Below are 11,711 nucleotides of genomic sequence, written 5' to 3'. Positions count from 1 at the left end.
GTTATCTCTTCACCTTCTATAAAAACAGCACAAGTCCCAGTCCTTATTTACCATAACTCACAACTAGTTCATTCTCTATTGTACCCAAGCTTCCCAAGCAATGTCTGGAGGAAAATCATGCTGCAGAAAACTCATATTTTCAGCAGAAGAGGTGGCTAATACTCTCCCTTCAAACCCTCCCCAATCACCATCGGTTGTTAACTCTAATCCTATCATGCCACCACCTTCAAATGACCCCAATCCTTTACTAAAGGTTTACCTTCCTAGGTTTGTTGAACTCTTTCCCACACAACCTGATATGAATGCTGTGGAGATTGAATCAACTCACCCACATTCTCTTTCTAGTGAAATATTTACCTCCCCAAGAAGTGAGTCACCTCACTCCTTTAAACCTATTGAATTGACTCTGACCAACCAGCTTGACAACCCTCCAAATATGAACCAAACAACCAACAACCATTCTATCGAAGCTCCTACACATGAACTTCACCCAAACCAATGTGTAACCCCTAAAAATAACAGGTTACCTGTCTTCTACTTTGGTAGTCCATCCCATAAGCTCCACAAACCCATTTTCCTGACCCCATCTAGCTTTGGGACTCCAACCAGCAATCCCTTCTGTGAATATTGTGCAATTCCTGACTCCATCAGTCCAGATTGGAAGACCTACCTCAAGCAAGATACACCTGAGCTTGAGACACCCCCACATCCCTATGATACCGCTACTGATGAAGAAGAAGGTTGATGATCAGTGCTTTTGGGGCTGGTGAGGCTAAGCTAGGGAAATCACCTGTTTATGGAGGTAGCCAACTGTTTTGTAGCTACTTTTTAGTGTTTGCCAACTAGGTATACCACCCCGTAAAAGCCAATGTGTTGTTCTATTATCTATGTGTTAGTTTCTACTACTTCTTGTGCATTAGGGTTTTATGCTTCCTTTCCTATGTGAGCTTCTGAAGACATAAAGAAGCTCCTGTTCTGTGTTGTACGAAGCATCAAGTTAATGTAGTTTTTCCATTCAGCATTCCGTTATAATCACCAATATCTACCATCTTATAAATACCTACATTCTGGTTACCAATTAGTTTAACTTTCCTAAGCTGTTCTCTGAGGTTCTAAACTTGAATTAAAACGTCTTTGATTTCTATCATGATCCCAAAATACATGTGAAACTCCACCACACAACCAAATACCTCATTATTGCAACCACAAACAGAAACCTCATAATTGCAAATAGATAGTATATATCAAATAATAATAGAACAACAAAGAAGAAGTAATCTAACCTCATAAATTATAATTTCCAGAGTCTTCTTCATCCCCGCTTTGACGGTTACTTCAGAGACTGGATCAGCAATCGTGAATTCTGGGTTGCAATCACAATAATCCACACTCAAACCTCCATATTGGCTAGGAACATGCTCATCAGAAATGTACCTACAGGACACGTCAAATTTTAACTTCAAGTTAACCAACCATATAAAAGGGGATAAACCCTTTCGAAACCCCTATTGTCACTGTCACGCAATGTAAGATGGACAAAAACTAACTTGAAAAGGGTGTCTGCAGATTTTCCTGGGCTTGCAAAGACAAACTTGGCTTTGGTCCTCAGTGTCAAGAAGGGGCTTATCAATATGTAGAATGCAAGATACCACGATGGACCATTGATCAAACACCTGTATAAACAAATTTAACAAATTTGTACTTCAAACCAAACATAAAAGTACCCCCATATAAAAACTGTAATGAATAATTTGATCCTAAAGATTAGCATACCTCTAAGAGTGTCTCCAAATTCACATGATTATCAAATTGAACACCTCGAAAATACAACTCCCCACCAGTAATTTGCTTGCCCAAACAAACATTCAAGGTAACTTCTGAGTACAAAGCCATTGTGGGTCCAAAAACGCTTAAGACCTGAGAGGAAAGGAAAGAGTACAAAGTAAAAATCATATAAGGAGAAATCATATTTTGAGAAAGAATCAAACAAACTGCTGTGTGAGAAATGATTTTATTTATTTTGTGTAAAGTTTGTTATTATAATGAGGAGAAATAAGGAATAAAGTGCATTAATCTGTTTAGATATCAAAGCCCCAGCATTACTCTACACTGAAATCCGATAGAGTAAGAAAGAAAGAATAGGAAATTATTGAAATCCAAAATCTCATATGGGTAAGTAGCACTCATATAATGTTTGGAATATGGCTTTAGGCAACATATCCCTCTTTGTTTGGCTTGCTTTCTACAACATTTACACCATAAGATAAAATCACAATCTAGTAGGGATCTGAGTAGACCTACCTATTGTGCTGGGAACAACGGTTGACTTGGATCATTGTATGGCCGATTGGTCTCGGTAGTTGGCACACGCAGAACAGAGAAAACTCCATCAATTTAAAGTTTTGTATGCAACTACGAAAAGAGTAGCACAATCACTTGACGAAGCTGTGTATGTACCAGTAACAACTACCTTGCAGAAGCATTCAATGCACAGTTCGATACTAAAAAATAGCCTAGCTATATTTATTACTGAAATTAAAATTGACATGATTAACGAAAATTCTTCTATATGTTGAGATAATCTCAAAGATTTTGTAAATTTACAACTTCACAACTTCATAAGCAAAAGTTGGATGTCGAACAGCTCTATTATCCATCTTTGTTAAGTAATTCCTGCACAGAATCAGATGACTCACGAGATTAATGTATGCCAAACATTAAACACGTGCTCATTTCTATTTCCTGGTCATTTCTTTGTATCAAACTATTCAATACCAGTTTGGTGGCACCAACTGATTGATGCTGTTTTTCTTTCTTCTGACGATGTGAGTGTCCGCACCAGTTACAACAATCTTTCTGATATTTTCTCAGCTCTCTGAAGACCGAACTACAAGACATAGTCGGTGCAAATTGATCCACATGAAAAACAGCACTAATTAATCAAATTAATCCTTGCAGTAGAAGACGTAGTATTGACAAAGAAAAGCTTCTTAGCTTCTAAATACTGGTACCACAATGAAATAAGAACCTACTATTTTTTCATGGGCTGCTCTTAATTACATCATAATGCAAGTGTAAATCCCAATGGCCAAACAAACAAGAAGAACATGCAAAAGTTATTTAGCCTAAGACTGCTTCGTTAATTTGTGTAGAAAAAATAATCCTTTTTAAAAGACATAATACATTTTCCACACCATTGAGTGTGTTGTCGATTAATCACAATCAATTCGGCAACCCAGAGGGCAATCTATAGCTCGTACAAACAGCCTAAAAGAAGAACAAACGCACAGCAAGAGTAGAAGGCAATACCTTCCTTCGCCTGTTCTAGCTTCAAATTGTTTCGATACTGCTTTCATTCTGATTGAAAATCCAGAAGCTCAAAAATCCATAACAATCTCAGCAACCCCTGCATCACCCAACCCCATAATCAGTGACATACAAAGATCTAGATTGAGTTTGGAGATATTCTTTGAAAGAAACCCAGCAAGTACCCTTTTTGAAACATCCTATCATGCTCTGTCTCTCTCGTCGACGAAGTTCAATCACCACATGCAGAGAACATGAGACCCAAAACCAATTCTCTGCAACACTCTCCGTCTCTCCCTAAGCCTCGTTCGTGCTCTATCAATCCTCTCATCTGTTTGTTTTTTTGTTTTTGGTTTTTTTGTTTTCGACTCATATTTGTGCTCTTTACATGACCAAAACGCAGCGTTTTGGTTAATGCTTCTACGACCTATACTATATCTTCTCCTTTCAGCCAAAGAAAAAAAATCAATAAACAAGACAGAATACCTTTTCCTCTCTCTGTTTCAAACTGGGCTTTTAATGTCGTCCGGCTTCTTCAATAGCCGATCTCAATACCAACCTGACATGTAGAAGTTCAAATTGGTAATCCAAGGGATTCAATTCAACTCTTGTCTTCTGGAGCAGCTCTAACTGGTATTGCAATAATCTTCTGGCCAAGTATTTTTTTCATATATCTATATATATACATACACACATATATCCAAATCTTTTAGACAACTGAGTTGTCCAGTAGGTTTCTCAGGCTTGTATGATTGTTGGATTCCCAACTTTTTTTCTGATGATCCCGTTATTTGGTTATCGAACTACAACAGTGTAAGAGTTATGTTTTCCGAATGAAAAATAAACTTAGTCTTCCCAAACTATTTATAGTTAAATGTAACCAAAGCCTTCTAGAGGTCTTCCCCCCATTTACAGCAATGAATTTTGCAGGGCCTCAGGTCTCAGCAACCCAGAGCTTTGTTATTATTCATATATACACTCCCCACCTGTCTTATGCAAGGAGTCAAGCTACATAGTTTATAAATCATAAAATTGTATACCTTTTCTTATGTACTTGCAACTTCCAGTTTGGTGGTAAATTGTACAGTCTTAATTAGTGAGTGTTGTCATGATAAATTTGGATTTCAGGTATTTGTGAATGATCAATTCCGAAACCACCAAGAACATTGAATCAGAGTTCGAGTTGTATCTGCAAGAGCTTACCACTCCCTCTTTATGCGTAGCATCTAAGTAATGAGGATGATATGATTACCTGAAATCTGTAAGGCTGCTGTATGTCATAAATATGCCATTTGCCCCATAAATAGGTTCCTTATGGTTTGCACTTTAGTTTGAACTTTGTTACAGTGTTATTCTTCATATGTTTGTCAGACAATATGGACAAGAGTTGGGTAAGATTGAAGAGGGGTAGTGCAGATTACAAGTTACGATTACGAGGCTGGATCTCACACGTCTTAGCAGTTGCATCTTTTCATGGAAACATCAAATGTCCTTGCAGATCATGTGTAAATGGGGAGTGGCATGACGGGGATACTGTCTATGACCACTTGGTGGTTGAAGGTATTGCCCATTCTTACATAGATGGTCCTTGGGTGTGGCATGGTGAAGCATTCGGTGTTCAACAGCCTGTGTGTGCGACCTATGGAGAAGATACTACTTCTGGCATGGCTGACATGATACATGATCTTTTCCCAAGCATAGATGGACAGGAAGGTCCATGTGAGAATGAGAACAATGCTCCCACTTCTGAGAATGAGAACCATGGTCCACCCCAACCTATGCCAGATGATGTTCATCGTTTTCGACTGTTGCTGGAAGAAGCCAATCAGGACTTATATCCAGGTTGCAGAGCAATGAAAAAACTGGAATTTCTTATAGAAGTATTCCAGAACAAGTGTTTATATGGCCAGAGTGATGTATCTGTATCTGCGTGGCTGAAGCTGATTAAAAAAATTCTCCCGGAAGGGGAGACATTGCCTAGCAACTTCTATAGGACAAAAAAGATAGTCAAAGCATTTGAGCTGAAGTGTGAAAAGATCGATGCATGTCGTAATGACTGCATGCTGTATTGGAAACAAAACAGTTCGTTAGATGCATGTCTTACTTGTGGGACAAGCCGATATACAGAGGAGATTGGAAACAACAGCAACAGTAAGAAGAAAAGGGTAGCTCAGAAGGTATTGAGCTATTTTCCGATAACTCCTCGGTTGCAGCGTTTGTATATGTCCCAGTATACTGCTGAAGACATGGCATGGCATTCCGATAAGCGCCCTTCTGATGGTAATTTGAGGCACCCTGCTGATTCACAAGCCTGGAAGCATTTGGATACGAAATTTCCAGACTTTGGTAGAGAAGGGCGTAATGTGAGGCTTGGTTTGGCTAGCGATGGATTCAATCCATTTGGTGATATGAGTTCCTCACACAGTACATGGCCAGTCATTCTGACAGTTTATAATTTGCCTCCCTGGAAGTGCATGAAGCAACCTTATATGATGATGGCTCTCTTGATCCCAGGGCCCCGTTCTCCTGGTAATGACATTGATGTGTACCTGGAACCTTTAATTGATGAGCTTAAGAGTTTGTGGGAGAATGGTATCCCCACCTATGATGCATTCAAGAAAGAAACATTCAATATGCGGGCTGCAGTGATGTGGACAATCAATGACTTTCCGGCATATGCAAATTTGTCCGGTTGGAGTACCAAGGGCAAGTTAGCATGTCCTAACTGCAACTACAACACAAGATCAACATGGCTACCCCATGGAAAAAAGCATGTCTACATGGCACACCGCCGTTTCCTGCCACTTCTACACAGATTCCGTCGCTATCGAAAATCATTTAATTTGTCTGCTGAAACAGATCGTGCTCCCACTCCAATGACAGGATCCTTTTGTCTTCGACGCTTATCTAAACTCAGGTTTAAGTTTGGTAAGCCCCCACCACCCAAGGTTGGGCAAAAGAGACCTGCTCAACCAGTCTCCACTGAAGGGCCATGGAAAAAGAGGAGCATTTTTTTCGAGTTGCCGTACTGGGAACATCTACTCATTCGGCACAATCTCGACGTAATGCATGTCGAGAAAAATGTGTGTGAGAGCTTATTAGGAACCTTGTTGGAAGCTTCCACCAAAAACAAGGATACAATTAAGGCACGATTGGACATGCAATTGATGGGGATAAAGCCTGATTTGTGGCCGGTCACAGAGGGAAATAAAACTGAATTGCCTTTGGCCGAATACACCATGACGAGTTGGGAGAAAGAGCTATTCTGCATGATACTAGCATCTATAAGAGTACCTGACAATTATTCATCAAATATAGCCCGACATGTGAATGTAAAGGAGCGGACTATTCATGGATTAAAAAGTCACGACTGTCATGTAATCATGCAGCAACTCCTCCCCTTGATGGTTCGAAGGTCACTTCCTTCTGCTGCTGCGAAGGTGTTGATGGAGTTAAGTGCTTTTTTCCGACATCTTTGCAGCAAAAATGGTTCAGTTGAGCATTTTCTTGATCTGAAGAGAAGGATAGCTATGGTGCTTTGTCAAATGGAGAAGATGATGCCCCCATCATTTTTTGATGTAATGATTCACTTGCCAATACATTTGGCAGAGGAAGCTGCACTTGCTGGTCCGGTCTTCTTCAGATGGATGTACCCAATCGAGAGGTTAGACCCGACATCTCATAGCTACCTATGTCTTTGAAACTCCTCCCCTTCTGTACAGAATTTGACGTTGTTGTAAATTGTAGATAACTTGTCAAACAGTATTCCAGAGCTGGGATATCCTGAAAACGATTTTTTTATAGAAATAGTTACAATTTTTTAAAGTTACAGGTCTGCTGCATGATTTTAAGAAAACACCACTTCCATGTTCTGTTGTTTACTGTATTATGCTTCTAATATATCATTAAACAGCACAGGTTTTGGTTGCTTTTGTTTTGCATATCTTATGCATGATATACATTTTGTGGTCTTGTAGTCTTATCTACCTAACGGTCTTCAGATAATAAATACATGATGTAAGAAGCTAGATTGAAGTTTATAAACAGTTCATAAACAAAGGATAATTTGTGGCTAGGTACCTATATACACTGCAGAAGTATGTTCGGAATCGGAATCGACCTGAAGGGAGCATTGCCCAAGGGTACCTATCTGACGAGTCTATGTCCTTCTGTGCAATGTACTTAGAAGACGTATTGACACGAAGAAATAGACCTAATCGTAATGAGGATGGAGTCGGTCGGAATGTAGAAGGTGGACTGTCCATATTTCAAGGTGGTGGACGTGCACTTGGAGCTGCGGAAGAGTATCAACTCAGTGATGATGACTGGGAGAGTGCTAGGTCTTGTGTTTTGGCTAATTGTCCAGAGGCTAAGCCTTATGAAAGGTATGGGAAAAATTCAGTACTGTGTTATTACAATGAATAATTATTAATAGAATACAAAGGATGTTTAATTCATGTCTTAACACTTTTGACACATGAGCAGAAGGCATGTAAGGGAAGCTCAGGCCAATCGAGGCCGTCGTGTCACCTTGCTGCAATCTGAAAAAAGAGCTAAGAAGTCATTTCCCAATTGGTTTGACAAACTTGTAAGTGATTGAGCCACAATGTTATACTATAGAATATTGTAATCAGTTTTGTCATGGAATGAGGTTATGTAGTGAACTTGTCCTTGTATGTATAGGTTAATGGAATGCACAACGAGGGTGATCCACGGGTGACTGAAGATTTGTTGGCTTTGGCTAATGGCCCCAGCAAATGGTGTACTAGATACAAAAGTTATGTAAGCAATGGATTTAGATTTAAAGTGAGGAATGGATTGGAAGATGGTAAGCGTCAAAATTGGGGGGTGTGGCTCCAAGCAGAAATGTCTAGTTATGCAACTGCAAACGATTGCAACCATCGGGAAGGGATGGTTGGTTTCTACGGCGCCCTTGTTGATATAATTGAACTGCAATATCGCGGTGACAGAAACATTGTGTTATTTAAATGTGATTGGCCGGAGGTAAATTCACGCGGTGGTGGAGTGAAGAAGGATGAATATGGTTTTACTCTAGTTAACTTCAACAAGTGTATGGGACCTGAGGATCCGTACGTATTTGCATCGCATGCCATTCAAGCTATGTTTGTGAAGGATCCAACTGATGTTGAATGGCACGTTGCCATCAAGACCAGGCCTAGGGACTTTTTTGATATGTCTTCAACACCAATTGATGATCCATGTTCAAGGCAAGATCTAGAACATGTAACAGGTGATGATGATCATCTACCCATTAGGACAGATGTGAGAAGTAGAAAGGATTAAAAGCTGTTTGGGCAAGAGTGTTGAAAATGGGAGGACAGGTTGGTGACTCTTGAACTTGAAGTTGTATTAAAATCAGTAACTTAAAAAAGTTTGCTGCCATCTGATTCATATGTTTTTTTTGATGTATTTACCTACACAAATTGTAAGGTGATTAATCTCCAGGAAGCTACTTTATGTGAGATTGATTTTGTGACTCTTAACTTGAATGCCATATATCAAAGAATATGGCTTTTGTTAGTCAGTACATGTCCGTTGTCTGCAAGTTTATGCTTGTGATCCTATTTCACAAAGCATGTTATATCGAAGTGTTCTGGTAAGCTCATGGTGATGGACGTGCATAAGATATTAAATTTTTTTTTTTCAAATGTACAGGTGGCAATTATGGAACAGGATCCCGCTTGATTGTTTGAAAAGGACAGAAGTGTGGGAAAACCACAACTCAAACTAGAGCCAAAGTTGCTAACCCGGGAAAAGGAGGTTTGTGGGACCTGAAAAAGTTTTTAAAATGGACTGCCACGGGATGGTCAGCCATATTAACCCTTATCAATGTTAAAAGCATTCTCCAACCTCCCTCTCATCAGTTAGAAGAACAGAGACCTCAACCACATTTACAAATACAAAGGTAACGAAGGCTGAGCCATGGTGTTTGAAAATTTCATGGCTGAAATGTTGAATTGTATGGCTACTTTTTTACAAGTGAATCCAATTATCATTTAAGTTTTGTATACTTTGTTTTCTGTTTCAGCAAATAGGCTTCCTTTAGGTTGGATTCCCAGGTTTGAAGGTATGTAATTCTTTGGCTTGTCAGTTCATTTAATGATGCATATTCAATCTTCCTCTGCCCATAAGTTATATAATTGATGTGCTGTTAAATAAGAGTATATGCTGTAATTTGGTGATGGTGCATGTTTCCGGAAATTTAATATCCATATTAATATTTAAATGGGGTTGCTGCTTCTCATTAATATGAGAGTCTGTGCCCAAAGGCAATCCATTTAGTTGGCTAATACATATGGGCAACATTGATGCAGATGACCAATGATACGGTTGGGAACGGAAGTTGGGCTGTATCATTGGGTGCAGACATGGAGACGCAACAACCGCTAGATCCTTTGTACCATTACAACATGGAGGTGAATTCTGCTATGAATGATACAGCGGAGGAGACTGAAAATCCAAATTATGCTGAAAGATCGAGTGCAGCAAAGATGCGTCGATTTCGGACTAATAGAGGCCCTAATAGGCCTAGATGGGCCGCAAACGGGACGGTGGAGAAACTGAAGTTTAATGCCAAAGGACAACCAGTTGCACCACCTCACACAGTTGCCAGGTTCTCTAGGTTCTTGGGGTGGCTCGCATTGGAGTCATCGTTCTTCCCGATTGATAATACTGATTGGAGAAATTTCTACAAGGCCTCAAACATGGATGCTGCTTGGGAGAGGATTAAGGTAAGTAATCAAGTTTATAAAAAGATTTCATCCACAAGAATATATACAGCAATGAGGTAACTGGATGATATTGTTAAAATGTTATTATGTTAAGAATGAAATTGACCATGTTTGCCATCTGAAATCATATATTATTCATTCTAAGATAACATAATGTGGCTGCAATCCAATTGTGACTATGGAATTGTATTTATTGGTAGGGAACGATTGATTGGAGCAATGTAGATGTGGCAATGCAGCCATTTGTTCGCCGAGTCTGCGAACTCAAATTGAATGATAGGTGGAAGAGTTATAAGTCACGACTCAGGAGGTTATACTACAAGCCAAACATCGGTACTCCATGGAGGTTTGCCTGCAGCCACCCTAGTGTGAACCAAGCCCAATGGAGGTCGCTCGTGGCTGAGTGGGATAAAAAGCCTAATCAGGTATTACAAATCATATAAGTTTTTAGGTCAATTCGACTGCACTATTTTGTTCCTCATTCAGGCATTACCCTATTAAAATTGAAAACTTTGGAACTGCTTCATTTTTCAACTATCTCGACTCATTATTGTTGGTTGCAGTGATGTAAAAAACGGAATGTATGATTGTTGTGTCCATCATACATGTGTTGAAATTTATTTAAAAATGCTTGAGACTTGGGGGGTCAGGGGATATTAAGAAGCAACAGAGCTGCTTGTTTAAACACATTATCCTTGATTTTGAACATATATGTTTGGTAATCCTAGGAACGTGCTTTGACATATGCCAACAATAGGAAGGAGCTAAGGTCGAGTCACACTAATGGAACAAAGACTTTTGCACAGATGCGATATGAATATGTGAGGATATTTCTGAAAATAGCTCCTGTATCTTATATTATGAAAGGAATTATATTTAAATGTTCATTCAATTTCAGGAACAAGTGAATGGTTATGCTCCTGATCGCATAACATTTTTCACAATGACACATACTCGTGAAGACGGAACAGTTGTAGATGCCGAGTCAGCAGATATAATAGTGAGTGATAAAATATTTGAATTACTAGTTTTCATGGTGTATGTATCGAAGCTTATGCACAACTGTCGGTTGACTTCTTTCAATGTTTCTAACAAGTGCAGGCCAAGTTCAAAAATGGATTAAAGGAGTATGAAGATAGGCAGGAGATACTGACAGATGAGATCCGGCACAAAGTGTACAGTGATGTACTTGGTCCAGAGAAAAGGAATCGCGTTAGAGGTTATGGTTTAGGTGTCCAATTCACTGATGTTCCAGGAGTTGTCACTGAGGCAAGAGGTATGTGTAGGGAAGTGCATACTCTCAGAGCTGCGTGGGAGCAACAAAAGCAAGCAACAGAAGAAGCTCATGTTGAAATAGAGAGTTTAAGGTTGGCTAATATCAACTTGGCTGAAGAGTTGAGACACGAGCAAGCCGTAACAATGGAGGCACACAAGAAAAAGATGGAAGATTCATTTGCAAAAATGAAGGAAAACATGATGAATGAGGTAAACAAGTTGTTTCATAACTCATCAAGTACTGATGGTGAAAGAGGTGTAATGGAGAATCAAATGGCATCAAAGGACAGAATAGATGAAGAGGATTGTGTAATGGCTGATCAGGAGAATGTTGAGGTCTATTCACCAATTATGCCATTTGATCTGAACAGTCTGTGA

General features: G+C 39.4%; 2 protein-coding genes across 2 annotated transcripts; both read left to right on the top strand.

Moving 5' to 3' along the window:
* The first annotated feature begins 4,682 nt into the window (after positions 1 to 4,682).
* On the top strand, positions 4,683 to 8,610 carry LOC133744805 (uncharacterized). The gene is made up of 4 exons (XM_062172846.1): positions 4,683 to 6,970; positions 7,383 to 7,691; positions 7,792 to 7,894; positions 7,990 to 8,610. Exons 1-4 carry the CDS (start codon positions 4,683 to 4,685, stop codon positions 8,608 to 8,610), a joined length of 3,321 nt encoding a protein of 1,106 aa, XP_062028830.1.
* A 1,796-nt stretch (positions 8,611 to 10,406) lies between these two features.
* LOC133744804 (uncharacterized) lies at positions 10,407 to 11,711 on the top strand. Its single transcript, XM_062172845.1, has 4 exons — positions 10,407 to 10,483; positions 10,787 to 10,879; positions 10,957 to 11,058; positions 11,160 to 11,711. Exons 2-4 carry the CDS (start codon positions 10,865 to 10,867, stop codon positions 11,709 to 11,711), a joined length of 669 nt encoding a protein of 222 aa, XP_062028829.1. The 5' UTR covers positions 10,407 to 10,483; positions 10,787 to 10,864.

The sequence above is a fragment of the Rosa rugosa genome, chromosome 4, assembly GCF_958449725.1.
Source record: "Rosa rugosa chromosome 4, drRosRugo1.1, whole genome shotgun sequence".
Classification (NCBI taxonomy): Eukaryota; Viridiplantae; Streptophyta; class Magnoliopsida; order Rosales; family Rosaceae; genus Rosa; species Rosa rugosa.
Note: the sequence above shows the minus strand (reverse complement) of the source record. Positions and strands in the feature narration are given on the sequence as shown.

Bases quoted from the DNA above. Each gene is read 5' to 3' on its own strand.
- LOC133744805 (XM_062172846.1), top strand. From the start codon at position 4,683: ATGGACAAGAGTTGGGTAAGATTGAAGAGGGGTAGTGCAGATTACAAG. The intron at 6,971-7,382 runs GTTAGACCCGAC...ATTTGTGGCTAG, and splicing joins TGGATGTACCCAATCGAGAG to GTACCTATATACACTGCAGA. The intron at 7,692-7,791 runs GTATGGGAAAAA...ACACATGAGCAG, and splicing joins GAGGCTAAGCCTTATGAAAG to AAGGCATGTAAGGGAAGCTC.
- LOC133744804 (XM_062172845.1), top strand. The intron at 11,059-11,159 runs GTGAGTGATAAA...TAACAAGTGCAG, and splicing joins CCGAGTCAGCAGATATAATA to GCCAAGTTCAAAAATGGATT.